The 17,431-nt window shown below is 42.4% G+C and overlaps 1 protein-coding gene across 1 annotated transcript in view; it reads right to left on the bottom strand.

Moving 5' to 3' along the window:
- The window catches only part of SEMA5A (semaphorin 5A), a 630,546-nt gene that overhangs the window by 16,090 nt on the left and 597,025 nt on the right, over positions 1-17,431 (bottom strand). The window contains exons 18-19 of the mRNA XM_050938145.1: positions 15,874-16,044; positions 10,489-10,644 (exon numbers count right to left, since the gene is read on the bottom strand). Of these exons, the coding sequence (XP_050794102.1) occupies positions 10,489-10,644; positions 15,874-16,044 (327 nt within the window). The remainder of the gene's footprint in view (positions 1-10,488; positions 10,645-15,873; positions 16,045-17,431) is intronic.

Genomic DNA, 17,431 nt, shown 5'->3' on the forward strand with positions numbered 1-17,431 from the left:
TTTTACATGCCTCAGACCCTTTCTGCATTATCTTCATTCAGCTGTGAAATGAAACTTGGCACATTTCAAAGACGAAATTACCAGTCCAGACAAAATATTATTTTTGTTGGTTATGTGCTGACAGTGCAATTTGTCTGGATAAGGCACAGATAACCCCTGCCCCCAAGCAGTTTACAAATCAAAAGACAGGAAGATAAAAAACATGCTGGGAAATACAAAGGATGGCAATAGTGTAATGCTGATATAGATTAGCATTTGTGGGCACCACAGAAGCAACTTTTCAGGAGGAAGCTGATGATAAGAGGGAGGGAACCCAACATACTGGAAGAGGGAGCTCAATCCAGGCATGTGGGATGGTGTGGAAGAAGGTCTAAACTGAGGCATGAGAGGAGGGAAAAAAGGAACTGGGGGAGACTGGCATAACTAACTGAGTAAAGAGGAGAGGTGGTTTGAATAGAGAGGATATGCAGGTGCTGGGGGTAGATCTTTCAAAGCAAGGACAGGAATCAAACTTGATTTGATGGGTAAGGAGGAGGGAACTGAAGCATTCAAAAAGAGAGAATTATGAGGTCTAAGGCAGTGGTTCTCAACCAGGGGTCCGGGGCCCCCTGGGGGGCCACGGGTAGGTTTCAGGGGGTCAGCCAAGCATGGTTGCATTAGACTCATTAAGGCCCTGGGCAGAAAGCCAAAGTCCCACCACAGAGGACTGCAAGAAATATTGCAATGCCCTGAGCCCTACCACCTGAGACTGAAGTTGAAGCCTCAGCAACTTAGCTTTGTGGGGACCCGGGCAATTGCCCTGCTTTTACCCCTTAACTTCGGCCCTGGCTTCATATGCAGAAAAATAGTTGTGGTGGCACAGGTGGGCAGTACAGTTTTGATAGCACGTTGTGCGGGGGCCTCAGAAAGAAAAAGGTTGAGAACTCCCGGTCTAAGGTATGGGGAAAGAAGATGAGATTAGCAGCTGCATTCTGGATGGACTGAAGGGGTGGAGGTGGGAATTGGGAAGGCCAGAGAGCAGGTGGTTTCAATAATGTAATAAAATAGTTTATTATTAATAAAACATTCCTCATTCCATATTTTTTTAAAAAATGAGTGCTGTCCAAAATACCATGTGCATTTTAAATTCTAGTAACTGGGATACTAATAGTATTTCAACCTTACTAAATCTTGTTTTAAAGCCACGAGGAAGATGAAGAAATATGATGTGGGAGTTCCCAGAATCCTCCTTTTTTCACATTGATATTTTTTCATTTGATTTGGATGAGAAATAAAAATGTGACTGGTTTCAAATTTATTCCTATTTACTGTGCAATAGTTATACAAACAAACATCATTTAAACTTACTGATCTCATACTTCTGTATTGTATACATTTTAAGTTACAGGAAAAAAGGTTGCTGTTCTGAGCAAACATAATTACATTTCAAATTACAGAGGAAGATGTCATTATTTTGTCTGTGGCTAGACTACTGGCTTTTTATGTGCATAGAGGGAAAGATGATTTTTAATAGCAATACAGTATTGCCGCCCATACTGTTTTGGGGACTTAAGAGACAGCAGTGATAAAAAAACATAATACAGTTGTAAATCTGAGGAAATGTTGAAGAATGACACATGATATAATTGTCTTATCAAGGTATTTAGCAGTCATATAGGAGTTAAAGACCTAAGGTACAGCTAAATGTATTTAATGTTGCAACCAGTTATTAACCTAATAGTAATGCATGGCATGAAATGATTTCCATACCAACTGATATAGTATATGGTTATTTGTTTTACACACAAAGGTTGTGCAAATTAGATGAATATCTCCAAAGTCCTGAAAAGCAAAAACCAAATCCTATCTCTTAGACAATGAATACAGAAAGCAATGCAGACTAAGTAGAATGAAAAGAATATGTAGAATGTGTCCAGATATAACAACTGGGAAGCCTCCAGTCCCTGTGAGGTACAAGACTATTTGGTTAAAAAGCCTGGCAAAATTCTACTTGATCCTTCTCCTGAGGTGAGTTATTTTCTGATTAATAAAGTATCATTAATTTATCATCATCATCATCATCATCATCAATCACCACAGTAAAGGACAGGTGAGTAAATTTTATGCTGAAACTCCTAAATTTTAATGACAATTTTTCAAGACTGGGTTAATGGGGTACTGTCATATTAAACCACATAATATCCACAGAGCTGTCAAAAACAAGAGGGATGGGCAGGAAAGAGACTTGGGGAAATCTGATACCAGTGTGAAATGTCTCATTTTCTTACAACATTCTCAACTGCGTAGTTATTAGCTGATGAGGAGTAAGGTGAATAGGTGAGTAGACCCCTCACTCCTAATTCTGGAGGAGGAAAATGTTAATGTTTAGGAAGTTAAGGAATAAGATTTTTTTTTTTTATTTAAAGCAATTTCCCTTATAACATAGGACTTGTCTATACTTGGGGCTTGTTTACATTGGCAAGTTTTGTCATCAAAACCTGCCTTTTGGCGACAAAACAGCAATGGCATACACACTGCAATGTGACTTTTTAGAAAATAAAACGCCTAGTTTTGGCAACAGAAAACTTCCACCCCTGCAAGAGACTTCTGTCTTTTCTCCTCACTTTATTGTGAGGGGACACATATGGGCAAATTTCTTGAGGTTTGTGCAAAAAGAACTATGATCAGGACATGCAGCAGTGCAGAGCGAAGATAAAGGAGCTGATGCGGGCAAACCACAAGGCACGTGAGAAGAACCATTGCTCTGGTGGTGCACCTAAGATCTGCCACTTCTGTAAGGAGCTGAATGCTATCCTCAGTGGTGACCCCACCTCCATCGCTGATAGCCCTGTGGATACTTCAGAGGCAGCAGAAAGAGGGGGTAACCCAGAGGCTGAAATTCTGAATGAAGAAGTGGAGCTAGGACAGGATGTGGAGCTCCCACCAGGGCCACCCGGTGGGGCAGGCAGCCAGGAACTTTTCTCCACTCTAGAAGTGCTCAATGGAGAGCAGGAAGCAGATGAGAAGTGGGGTAAATTGCCACAGCTTGTGTAGGGAATCAAAAAGTGGGAGGCAGGTACTCTTTTCTGTGATCTGGACATTTCCCTGTGTAACTAATCTGCATGGCCAAGCAGGGTATCGATGGACACCGAGACCTCCAGAGAGAGACTCTGGAAAGTTTCCAAGAGGTACTTGTTAATCCTCTGAAGCAGATTCCAAGGGATTGCAGCCCTGTTAGTTCCATTGTAGGAAACTGTACCATGCCATTTAGCAATCACTGTGAAAAAGTGTGTGATAATTTAAGAATGAGTTCCCTGCAAAGCTGTCCTGCAAGCTGTGACTGTTTTGTCCATATGCACAACCGTCTCCCCCCAACTCCTGACACTCACCATGATTGGGGTGCTTGCAGAGCTGTGTGCCTGCCTAGAGTCTCAGAGAGAAAGTGATTTCTACTACCAAAAGACCTTTGTTCCTAAAATGTTTCAGTCGTTTGCTGGAATGTAATAATCCCTCTTCTGTTCAGCAGACACCTTGAGGAACACACCATGCACGCCTGCCAACTGGCTTCGGCAGATAAGGAAGAATCCTAGGCCAGTGATACTCAAACTTTTGTACTGGTGACCCCTTTCAAATAGAAACCCTCTGAGTGTGACCTCCCCTTATAAATCAAAAATACTTTTTTACATATTTAACACCATTAAATGCTGGATGCAAAGCAGGGTTTGGGGTGGATGCTGACAGCTCACAACCCCCCCCATGTAATAACCTCCCGACCCCCTGATGGCTCCCGACCCCCAGTTTCAGAACCCCTGCCTTAAGCGCAGCAAAGTGTTTTGGGAGGTGCTGCAGCGTGATGAAAGACAGACCAGGGAATGGAAAGAGTGCTAGGAAGCCGAAAGGCAGGACAGAAAAGAGAATGCTGCATTTGCTGGGCAAGTGACAGAGCGGATGATAAAAGTTATGGAGGATCAGATAGAGATGCTCAAGTCTTTCATACAGCTGCAGACTGAGCAGATCCACTGCAGCACATGCACATGCACAATTCTTTGCCAACCCCTCCATCCCATGCCCAGATATTCCTTTTCACTTCACAGTACTTCACTCCCCTCGCAGCTTGCACAATGATAGCTGGAGCTTCACAATTGTGAGGTTTTACCCTTTTTAACAATAAATAAAGGCTAAAGTATTTAATGGTACAGCATTTTTATTCTGTGTTCTACAAAAGCGTATAGCAATCAGTACACTCTTGGGAACAGGCTTGTTACATGGAGCTTGGGCCCGAAAATTGTACATGGATGCACCAGGGAAGCAACTCCACAACAGACATGTGTTAGTGCCCCCCATTGTCAAAGTGGTTCCTCAAAGCCTCTCTGATGTTAATAGCAGCCCTCTAGGCTCCTCTGACAGCCCTAGCATCTGGCTGTTCAAACTGTGCAGCCAGGCGCTCTGCCTCAGTGCACCACACTTGAGCAAACAATTCACCCAAAGGCCTGGTCTACACTATGCGTTTAAACCGATTTTAGCAGCGTTAAACCAATTTAACGCTGTACCCATCCACACTACGAGGCCCTTTATATCGATATAAAGGGCTCTTTAAATCGGTTTCTGTACTCCTCCCCAACGAGAGGAGTAGCGCTAAAATCGATATTACCATATCGGATTAGGGTTAGTGTGGCAGCAAATTGACGGTATTGGCCTCCGGGCAGTATCCCACAGTGCACCACTGTGACCACTCTGGACAGCAATTTCAGCTCGGATGCAGTAGCCAGGTAAACAGGAAAAGCCCCGCGAAATTTTGATTTTCATTTCCTGTTTGCCCAGCATGGAGCTCTGATCAGCACGGGTGGCAATGCAGTCCCAAATCCAAAAAGAGCTCCAGCATAGACTGTACGGGAGATACTGGATCTGACCGCTGTATGGGGAGACAAATCTGTTCTATCAGAGCTCCGTTACTGAAAACGAAATGCCAAAGCGTTTGAAAAAAAAATCTACAGGCTACGCAGTGCTGCATGACAAGCGTAACGGGAAGCCAGAGACTCAAACGGACGCTCATGGAGGGAGGGAGGGGGTACTGAGGACTCCAGCTATCCCACAGTCCACAGCGGTCTCCGAAAAGTATTTGCATTCTTGGCTGAGCTCCCAATGCCTGTATGTTCAAACACATTGTCCGGCGTGGTTCAGGGAATAGCTCATCAATTTACTCCCTCTCCCCCATATGTGAAAGAAAAGGGAAAGAAATCGTTTCTTGACTTCTTTCAATGTCACCCTATGTCTACTGAATGCTGCTGGTAGATGCGATGCTGCAGCAGTGAAGAGCAGTATCTGCTCCTCTCCCTTCTGTGGTGGCAGATGGTGCAGTAGGACTGGTAACTGTCTTTCTTAGGAACCTGTGAGTGCTCCTGGTTGGCTTCAGGTGAGGCTGGCCAGGGGGGCCTGGGTGAAAACAGGAATGACTCACAGTCATTCCCAGTAGATGGTACAGAACTGCTGGTAACCGTCTTCATCATAGCAACTGGGGGCTGAGCTTCAATCAGCCCCCTCCCTTTCATGTGAAAAGAAAAGATTCTGTACTGCCTGGACTATCATAGCAGTGGGATGCTGGGCTCCTCTCCCCCACACTGCTTAATGTCCTGCCTGGACTATCATAGCACCGGGAGGCTGCCTCCTCCTCATTTTATGTCACTAAAAACTCAGCGTTTCTTATTCCTGCATTCTTTATTACTTCATGACACAAATTGAGGGGACGCTGCCACAGTAGCCCAGGAAGGTTGGGGGAGGAGGGAAGCAATGGGTGGGATTGTTGCAGGGGAACCCCCCTTAATGGCATGTAGCTCATCATTTCTGTGGGATCTGACACAGAGCAGCTGTGCTCTCTGATACACTGCTTCTCTAGTACATTTGCCCCATATTCTAGAGAGGACTGACTCTATTTTTAGAAACCATAAAGGAGGGATTGACTCGGAGAGTCATTCCCAGTTTTGCTTTTGCGCCCCTGGCCGATCTCAGCCAGGGGCACCCATGATAGCAGCAGACAGCACAGAAGGACAGATAACCGTCATCTCATTGCCAAATTACACTGGCAGCAGATGGTAGAGAATGACTGGTAACCATCTCTGCTACCATGCAAAAGCAAATGAATGCTGCTGTGTAGCGCTGGAGTATCGTCTCTGTCCGCGGCACCCAGTACACATACGGTGACTGTAAAAAAAAAAAGCTGAATGGGCTCCATGGTTGCTGTGCTATGGCGTCTGCCAGGGCAATCCAGGGAAAAAGGGCACGAAATGATTGTCTGCCGTTGCTTTCCCGGAGAAAGGAATGACTGACGATATTTACCCAGAACCACCCGCGACAATGATTTTTGCCCCATCAGCCACTGGGCTCTCAACCCAGAATTCTAAGGGGCAGGGGAGACTGCGGGAACTATGGGATAGCTATGGAATAGCTACCCACAGTGCAAAGCTCCGGAAATGGACGCTAGCCTTGGACCATGGACGCACACTGCCGAATTAATGTGCTTAGTGTGGCCGCGTGCACTCGACTTTATACAATGTTTTATAAAACCGGTTTATGTAAAATTGGAATAATCCCGTAATGTAGACGTACCCTTAGATTCACACAGACTCTGCAAATTGCAGCACATGGCTATGACCACAGGAATATTATCTTCAGTAAGGTCTAGCCTGCCATTGAGACACCTCCAGCAACCTTTCAAATGGACAAAGGCACATTCGACTACCATGCAGCACCTCTCAGCCTCTTGTTAAAACGCTCCTTGCTGCTGTCCAGGTGCCTTGTGTAAGGTTTCATGAGCCAGGGCTGTAAGGGGTAAGCTGGGTCTCCCAGATACTCTGGGCATTTCCACATCCCCCTCTATGATCTTGTGGTCTGGAAAGGAAGTCCCCGCCTGCAGCTTTCTGTATAGGTCACTGTTACTGAAGATGCGTGCGCCATACACCTTTCAAGACCAGCCTGCACTGATGTCCATGAAATGCTTCCAGTGATCCACAAGCTCCTGCAACACCATGGAGAAGTGTCTTTTCCTATTGATGTATTCAGAGGCAAGGTGGGCTGGCACTATTTCATGAACATTTCTCAGAGTCATGGTCCTCCGCAGCAGGATGCGATTTACTGCCCTGCACACTTGGAGTAATATAGCTCCAACAGTGGACTTCAAATTGATTTGCAACTGACTGGTAGCAGTCTAGATTCGCCAGCTTCCACACTGCGATTGCAACATACTTCTCTACCGAAAGGGCAGCTCTCAGTCTGGTGTCCTCGCACTGCAGGTCAGGGGCCAGCTCAGCACATAGGTCCATGAAGGTTGCTTTACGCATCCTAAAGTTCTGTACCCACTGGTCATCACCCCACACCTGCATGACAATGTGATCTCACCAATCAGTGCTTGTTTCCCTAGCCCAAAAGTGACAATCTACTGTACGCAGCTGCTCTGCGAGTGCACAAAGCTCTGATAAGTAGCTGCTGTCCATATCACACTTGGGTGCTTGTGATTCATCCTCTGTCAGTAACTTTACTAGTAACACTGCAAGTAACTGTGCTGCCATGCACGATATTCTCATGACAGCTAACAGCACATAGGAGAGAAATGTGAGATCCATCCTCTCTAACTGCAGATGCTGGCATGCACTACAAAAGACTGACAGTTGGAAAAATGGCACGAAAGGAAACCAGAAACCATTGGAGACTGGGACACAAAGCGGTGCATGACTGTACATTTTGCATGTTCCAGGATGCGCCACGCTCCGTTTTCGCATTCCTACAACACCTAGCAACGGATGGTGTTGCCAGGCACTGTGTGATTCATACCCACAGTCCATTGCTCTCGCTGGCAACAATGGTGCCCCGAATGTGAACATAATCTGTTGACAGAAGGAGCAAATGTAGACATGCTTTGGCGACTTTGCTTTTGTTGATTTTTCCTTGTTGACATTAGTTTCATTGACAAAACTTGCCAGTGTAGACAAGCCCTTAGTGAGCCACTGTAGCACGTAGTGAAGGTGCTACCTACACCAATGGGAGAGATTATCCTGTCAGCATAGGTATTCCATCTCCCAGAGAGTTGGTAGCTATGTCAACGGGAGAAGCTCTCCCGTCGACACAGCACTATCCTCATTGGGGGTTATGTTGGTATAACTATGTCAGTCTGGGGTGTAGAAAATCCATACCCCTGAGTGACGCAGTTATACAGACATAAATTGGTAATGTAGACCAAGCCCTAGGGCTAATAGAATTTACTAGCGAACAATAACATTCTGAAACTTAAAGCAGTCTTAGGGCTCAGAATTTGGAAGGGGTAAAGATGGCTTTAAAACAATCTTGTCACCCATTCTTTCCTCCACCTGAGGCCTGCTCTTGCTCCATTATAGTCAACTGGAGTTTTCTCATTAACTTAAATGGGAGCGGGAGCAGGAGCAAGTCTCTAGTGAATCTCACCCTAAAGTTTACTTTAAGAATTTTAGGATGTAGCTTCCTATTAAATTCTCTTGGGTTTGCAGAATAATATGTATAGAATGATATTTAATTTCCACAGAACCCCATTGGCTTCACCCTTATTAAATACCATAGGAATTTTACATACGAGTTTATGAAGGCCAGGATGTCCATTAAGACAACATTCACCCTCCTCGAATATGCTCCTTTATCATATTAGTGTGGTAGTAGCAATACCAGGGAGGTGTGAACACATGGTGAACAAACCTGTGTAAAATTTGGTGTCATTGTTCACTGAGTATACAAGAAAGCTTTATCATCTGGTGAAGGTTGTCAGGGTTGTTGACCAGTATGGTTCTAAAGGTTTTCTTCAGTTTGTGACGTTGTTACTTACAATGTTAATCATGCGCAGGGACATGGTACATTTCTGCTATTTGGGGGGTTTCAATAATAGATTCATAGATTTTAAGGCCAGAAGGGATCACTGTGATCGTCTAAGATGACCTCCTGCATAACATATAGAAATTCCCTGAATGAATTCCTGTTTGAACTAGAGCAGCAATTTTAGAAAAACATCCAACCTTGATTTTAAAATTCCCGTCAAATGGAGAATCCACCACAACGCACAGTGAATTGTTCTAATGGCTAATTACCTTCCCTGTTAAAAAAATATTTCGATCTGAATTTATCTGGTTTTAATTTCCAGCCATTGGCTCTCATTATACCTTTTTCTGCTAGATTGAAAAGCTCTCTATTACCATTTTTTTGTTCCACTTGTAGGTATGTATAGATTGGATCAAGTCACCCTTATCCTTCTCCACATTAAGCTATACACACTGAGCTCCTTGAAGCATATATTCCTATCTTTAATCATTCTTGTGGTTCTTCTCTGAACCCTCTCCAGTTCATCAACAACCCTCTTGAATTGTGGACACCAGAACTGGACACAGTATTCCAGCAATGGTTTGCACCCATGCCAAATACAGAGGTAATATAATGTTCCTACTCCTACCTGAGATTCCCCTGTTTAGGCATTTTATGGCCACAACATCGTACTGGGAGCTCATATTCAGCTGATTATTCACCACAGCCCCCAAATCTTTTTCAGAGTCACTGCTTCCCAGGATACTATTCCCAATCTACATGTATAACTTTACATTTGGCTATACTAAAATGTATGATGTTTGTTTTTGCCCAGCTTACCAAGCAATCCAGATCACTTTGTATCAGTGACCTGTCCTCTTCGTTATTTACCACTCCCTTAATCTTTTTGTCATCTGCAAACTTTATCAGTGATGATTTTATGTTTTCTTCCAGATCACTGATAAATTTAATTTATGCAATATTGATTTTGGATCATTCTAGTTTTTTATCAAAATGTTGTGCAGTACTAAGTCAAATATACAGAAGTCTAAGTATATTACAATCAACACTATTACCTTTATTAATCAAATTTGTAATTTCATTAAAAATTTCAATTTAGTTTGACGGGATCTATTTTCCATAAACCTATGTTGTTTGGCATTAATGACATTACCCTCCTTTAATTCTTGATCATCAAGTTCTGTATCAGTTGCTCCATTATCCTGCCTGGGATTGATGTGAGGCTGTTAGCCCTATAATTTGGTCCATCATAATCCATCTTTCAAGTTAGAAGGTGTCAGGTGTGCATTCTGGGAAACAACTGACAAAAAAAAGAGCAGTATAAAACCAAGAGGCTTTGTCTGGTGGGACACTCTGCATATGCCTGGGGCTGGCCATGCCTATTGTGCTCCAAGAACTGCAGTATTCTTGTAAATCTGAAACCACTTTGAAAGGGACTTGTTCAGGTCAGTAATGCATGAATGGGGACAAAGTGTAGTGAAATTTACTGAAATGAGTTTAGTCTCAAATATAGCGAAGAAGTGGTGGAATGAGAAGCATACTGCACAGCTGTCTTTTGCATCGGGACACCTCCTCCAAGGCAGTTTCCATAGCTTCTGTGATTTGGCTCCCTTCTGCACTGTGCAGCAGAGTTGTTGTGAATGATTTCACTTATTCTTTAAAAGTAAATGATCTTACCTGGTAAGAAGTTAGAATCGAAAATACAAGTTCGACTCTCAGTGGTGTTCCCAGAACACTGGTTGCCCACAGGAAATAAAATGATACACTGACGAACGCGGAACTGGACTCCGGATGAATCACAATCAGACCACTCAGACCAGTCGGACCAGTTGTCTGTATTAGTTATAAAGAGAGGGAAATAATGGAAATAAGTCTTACAAGTGAACCACATCAGAGTGAAAAAGTAAATGTCTTGCTATAAATAAGGACAGGACACATGCCAGATCTTCATCTGGTGTAAACTGGCATAGTTCCATTAACTTCAGTGAAGCTATGTCAATTCACATCAGCCGAGCATCTGTCCCATATATGGCAAAGACCACAAAAAATGCAACTTTCCCTCTGAAATTGAAAGTTCAGCATTGTAAATGTTCTACAGGATGTTACATTTATCACAGCAATATTACATTTTTCCCCACTGTACTTGTGTGCATGAGTGTGCAATAAAAAGTGTAACTATGTTTTCAGACTGCATTTTGTAAAGTTTAGTTCAGGGTGCTACGTATAACATAACATTCTTGAATATCTGCTCCCTAACTATATAAATAAATGGGGTGGGGGAGATTGAAATAATTTTAGGGTATTAAATAAAATTCAAAAGAACTGTATGGTTGTGCTCACACTGCTGCAAGTTTAAAGTGATCCTGTCAGGTTAAAAATTTTAGCCCAGATCCTCGACCCTAGCTGAGAAGCATATAGCTCTCTTAAACAGAAGCCTATGCACTTACCCAGTCCTGAGCTGGCTATTTTATATAAAATATTATGGGTCAATCTGGTGGAAGCAATACTATTTTTGATTACACTCTCCAGAATAAAACCTACCAAATTCTCTAAAAGCTCTATATTGGAGGCCAGGCTAATGATCAACAAAATGTATTCACCTGTGGTTATCTGACTGTGAAATTATTCATATATATTCAAGTATGTGTATATGGATGAGGACACTCTCACCTGTGCTGAATGACAGCTTTTTCAGCTACAGGCACACACAATTATTTGACATGAATGCTTGGACATCTATTTGAAAGAAGCACCAGTGCAAATAATTTGCAATATTGTTCAACAAATAAATATGTGTATTACTTTGAGCATACAACATCAAACTTTTACTTTTACTTCCTGTTTTGTATGTAGGCACTCTGCACAGAGTTACCTCACTGCTGTACATCACAAGTAAACTTAAAACCTGGCTATCTGGGGTTGAGTCCAGACCTGCCTATCTGAGTCATTGAAAAGGATAAGAAGTAGGTCTTATGGCCAAATAATAGAGATATTTTTGATCCTTATTGTATGGAGTGGCTTTAATATGGTGTTTCTTGTCACATTCATTCACTGCCTCCAAAATCAGGGAGCTGGATGCAGTATGGGTGGGAAAAAAATTCAGAGTCCTTAGCTGGGACATATTTTTATTGGTCCTTTTATATGTTGGTGGTATCATTGCTGGGCTCTGCCACAGGGCCTTGTCAGGATCCAGTAGTGCTTCATTGATGGGCAGGGTAACATGGTCAGAAGGAGTTCGTTGAAGGATATCCAGGAGTTTATGCTGCGATTCTTTGATTTTCTTCAAGGGGATCTGTAAAGAGTCTACATAAGGTTTAATTAACCCTTGGAAATTAATCATCAGCTACAGAAGGGGGGGGGGGGGGAGGCATAACCATCTCATCTGGGGAAGAAAAAGAAATATTTGTCTGTGGAGTAGCCTCCTTATCTGCTCTGGCCTCCTGCTCTTCAAAGGATTCTTGAACCTGAGGAAGGTGAGGAGAGATAGATAGGGTAGAAGGATTTCTTCTTCTGTAGTCCCCTAAACAAGACATTATAGGTGCCCCCCAAAACTGTTGGTGATATGGCCACTGAAGGAGTCCATATGACATGGGGTGTGGCATCACTGTGCTTGAACCAGGTTGTAGGGGCATGTGCTCATCGTTGATGTAACTCTTCCTTTTCCTCAAAGGTAGGAGAAAGGAACTTAGACGAGAGTACACATTTATGAAGCGGGGGAGCTCCACCACTCTCCAAAGATGTGAGAGAGTCAAATGGTATTGGGGAGAATGAGCTATCTTTTCATGGGACTTTTCCAAGGATTTACCTTGGGCAGATCCAGGTGAATGTGCTGAAGTTGAAGAGGCCCTGTGCTTACTCCGATGCTAATGTCCAGCGGGGATCCTGGCTTGGATCTGAGGTTGGACAGAGAGAGCCTTCCATCATCAAGAGGCTGAATCCTGTCTCTCAATTCTTCCTAGCCCTGCCTTTAAAAGCAGAGCAAATGGAGAACTTTGGGGGAGCAATGAAACTCCCTCAAGCAGCAGATGCAAGGGGAGTGCTTGTCAGTAACTGGGATGGCTTCCCGGAAAGAGAGGCACCGTTTGAAACCCAGTGAGCCACAGAATCACAATGGTGATCTGAGGAGAAAGTTCCAAACCCCAAAGGAGGAAGGAATTTAGACTGATACGTCTAAAACAAGAAAGAAAGAAAGAAAGAAAGAAAGACTAATTGGAGTAGCTCATGATTTTGAGTAGAAAGGCATAATAATGCTCCATCTCAGGCCAAGGTGATTGAGAAGGAACTGAGGGCGATTCAACCTTATAGCCCTATATAGCCTCAGTGCAGGCCATGAGAATATACAGGGCACATGAGTGGGTCCAACAGGCACTACTACCAAAAATCTGTGATCAAAGACATATAGTGTAAGTGCACCTGAAGTTGAGCACCTATCCTTACATTAAGTGAAGAAAAATCAATGTTTGTCCACGTTCTTCTCCAACAGAACTGTGAACTTCTTTCTAAAAATTCAATTCTTTTATCTATTATTTGTGTGTGTGAGTGACTGGTCCAAGGACAGCATGTTATTTCTCTCTTGATGCCGCCACAAATACATTATTCTAAGTACCCAATATTGTTGTATGCAATACTACATATTATAGACACCACTGCTACAGATAACATTCAGTGACATGCTGTACATAAAGAATTACTGATCAATGGTATAGATATTCCATTCACTTAAGTAAGATTTTGTTTAGTTAAAATTAAAAAATAGGAATATAAAATTGAAAAGATTGTGTGAGAAATAGTTATTGTGCATAAACCATTCTGTAGCTGTTTTTCGAGTGTTAATATCTTGGTCACTTCCAGTTGTAACTGACATTAAAAAAAAACAAAGCCCCTCAATACCTACTGAGGATCAGCAGCATGTAAAATTTAATTTTCCATTAAATTCTGGCAAAATAAACTGTTTAAAATTGCAAGAGCCTTTTTTTTTTCTTGTTCACCACTTAAACAATTATCATCATTATTTTTTTGTATTAAAAATTCCACCTCGGTTTGTAATTTCCAGATGCCAAGTTTCAACCAAATATCTGTTTGAAATGACTACATTCCTTTCCCTCCTTAAATCTTTGATTTGTACACTTGTTTTAAAAATACAGGCTCTCTGGCCTGCAAATTGATCAGTATGGGCATACCCCTGTGCCTGTGGGTGGTTCAATCAAAGTCAATATGGCCCTGCACTGGTGCAGCAGTCTGTGCACATGGAGCATTTTACAGCACTGGGGTCACAGTTTTGGGCCCATAATGTGTAATAAGAACAGTAAAAGAGAGCTGTGAAAAAGCAGCTAGTGTATATGGCTATGGCTACTTTTCAAACTAAAGCACAGCTAGTTAGAAGACATATTTATTTTTGAGGGGGAGACAGAGGAAAATAAACTGCAAATTTTCATCTAAAAAGTAAGCTTGGTTTTTAGTTAGATTTGAATATTAAACAAAGCAAAGAGGTATGTGAGACATCTGTGTCACTCTGATGATTAAAAAGGCTTTAATGTAGATGATAAATGATTTTTGTTGGAAAAAATAGATGTAATTATCAAGTCATAATAAGCTAAAGAGCACAAATTATAAATGCCTGAAAACTGGGGTTGCTAATGGAAATGCTAACAGACCATTAACAATAGCAGCACTACAAGAGCAACCACTATAATATTACTGGAAACAGCACAAGAAACATGACAGTGCTGACCTTTTAAAAATGCCTTAAGGATCTGAGGCTGCTGTGATAATTTTAAGTACATATTACTCCATCTCTCTTGAGGAATCAAATCAACAACAGAATTCTATTTTCACTTTTTAAAACCCAAGGTGGAGAGTTAAGTTTGCTGTAATTTTGACAGAGTAGGTGCTATTTTATTCCACTGCAAGTCATGAAGTACTTAGAAAAGGAAATTAACTCTAATTGTAGTTTGGGTAATAGCATCTATAAATTCACACTCTTGGGTCTTGTATGCTCATGTCCACGGCCTCATCACATGAGAAGTAAGTTTATGCCATAAAGTTTAGAAACCCCTCAATCAAGCAGGTAATGTAACAAGGCATCATTGCAGCTAGCAGACATTACTTTTTAACAATGATCAAGAACAGAAGGTGTTAACTATAACCTATAAACCAGCAAGACCAGTGGTGCCTCTGCCTTGACTTATCTCTTTATGTTACTTTTTACTTTCTACTTCTGATTCTTTTATTAGTCTTTTTATTTTCCTTGTTTTACAAAGATTTAACATTTCACAAGACCACTTGGCAAGGGTCAAAAAAGCCAATCAAAATGACAGAAAATATCATGGTCCACTTCCATTATGATTACATATAGATATTACAGTAGTATCCAGAGGCCCCAAAGTGCTCTACAAATATGAACAAACATGCAGTTCCTGCCCCAAAGGTCTTACAATCTAGGAGAGCATTTTAAAGGATTAACATTTTTGTAAATGTGAAAACAGATTGCACTAAACTTTGTTCCCATTTCTTATTTTAGAAGAGCTCAGATGTAATTTTTAAATCAAAATGTCTTTTTTCAGATCAGGAGTTAGATAGGTCCTCAGGTGGTGTGAACTGATACAACTCTATTGAAGTCTTCAGTATTACATTGATTTACATCAGCTGAGGATCTAGAGCCTCTGAACTTTTGCTTGCCCTACAACACCCAGTACTACAACTGAATTGTTTTTTGCACTATTATAACTAAAAATCTCTCAAGGCATCAATCTTTTGTGTGCAGAACTGCACCATTTTAAATTACATTGACCTTAAACCTGGTAACTAAACTGATAGCCTCTAAAAATTGTTTTAACATGACATTAGAGCTATCTCCTGTGGGCCAAATTCTGCCCTTAGATGTACATTCACAGCAAATTCATTGTAAGTTGATGTGTATGTACCAGAGGACAGAAAGAATTTGCTCCTAAATGTTTAATAGGTTGATAAAGGTATAATGTACTTTACTGAACAAGTTGAGCAACAGCCACTCTATTCTATGGTATACTCAAAGTAAAGCAGCACTGTATGGATTTGTTGTACCTGGACAGGGTTGTGTGTTGCAAAGTGCCTCTTCAGTGTGAAGTCCAAGGCAGATGTCCCCTCCATAGGCTGGGGCTGGGTTTGTGCATGAGCGGGTCCTCATGTAATGTCCACCTCCACAAGTTGCTGAGCACTTTGACCATGATGACCAACAGGACCAACCTCCATCAACTAGAAAGAAATAACAACTCATTTTTCTAAGTCTGTGCATGGATGAACCACTTAAATCAACCTATCCAGTTTGTGTTCTATGGGCACGAGTCAAAGTTTACTGCAGTCAATGGAAGATTTTAAGCCCCACCTGGCAATGGGATCAGGCTATGAAGCTTACTTTACATTCTGAGATTTATAAAAGTATTGTCTAATGGAAGGAAGAATAAGGAACTAGAGCCCAGTGTGGATACAAAATTTATGTCCGCGGATGCAGATATCCGCAGATATAAGTAAGTATCTGTGGAGCTGCAGGGCTCTACCACAAAATTAGCAGCATGTCGGGCCTCCACTCCCAGGAGCCAGTGCCCTGCACTGGTAGCTCTGCCGGCATGGCTGTTCCACCCACAGCCCCACCCCTAGCCCTACCCACTGGGGCAGGCACTAGATTCACTGGCAGCTGTCCCTGGTCGTGCTCGTGTGTGCAAGCGGTTAGCACACTCTGGGACACGAGTCCTTTCCACACAGCAGTCTGTGTCTCCTGTCTGGGTGCATGCGAGCTGCTTGCACACATTAGCACGACCAGTGACAGCTGCTGGTGAGCCTGGTGCTGCCCCAGTGGGCAGGGCTGGGTCGGGAGTTTGTTTAAAACAGAGGCAAGGTGATTACAATAACAAAAGGCTTGTCATTAAATTAAATTAAGGATCATTAGATGATCCTGAAAGCATTGCCAGGCATTCCAGTTAAAAGACAGGAAACAAAAGGTAGGTTTCACCATCTCAAAAAAGGCACTAAAATGGGGGTGGGGGAGGAAGCAGGGCCGACGAGAGAGGGGGGAAGCTGGTACAAATTACCGGGACCCAGTGGTCCGGAAGGGGGCCCGGCTTCCCCTGCCCTGTTTAGCTGGTCCACCCTTGCTGGGGGGCCCGAAAAATTTTTTTTCATTGGGGCTAATATCTAAATAAGTACTTTGCCTCAGTCTTTAATAAGGCTAATGAGGAGCTTAAGGATAATGGAAGGATGACAAAAAGGAATGAGGATATGGAGGTGGATATTACCACATCTGAGGTAGAAGCCAAACTTGAACAGCTTAATGGGACAAAATTGGAGGGCCCAGACAATCTTCATCCAAGAATATTAAAGGAACTGGCGCATGAAATTGCAAGCCCATTAGCGAGAATTTTTAATGAATCGGTAAACTCAGGGGTTGTACCATACGACTGGAGAATTGCTAACATAGTTCCTATATTTAAGAAAGCGAAAAAATGTGATCCGAGTAACTATAGGCCTGTTAGTTTGACATCTGTAGTACGTAAGGTCTTGGAAAAAATTTTGAAGGAGAAAGTAGTTAAGGACACTGAGGTCAATGGTAATTGGGACAAAGTACAACATGGTTTTACTAAAGGTA

The sequence above is a fragment of the Gopherus flavomarginatus genome, chromosome 2, assembly GCF_025201925.1.
Source record: "Gopherus flavomarginatus isolate rGopFla2 chromosome 2, rGopFla2.mat.asm, whole genome shotgun sequence".
Classification (NCBI taxonomy): Eukaryota; Metazoa; Chordata; order Testudines; family Testudinidae; genus Gopherus; species Gopherus flavomarginatus.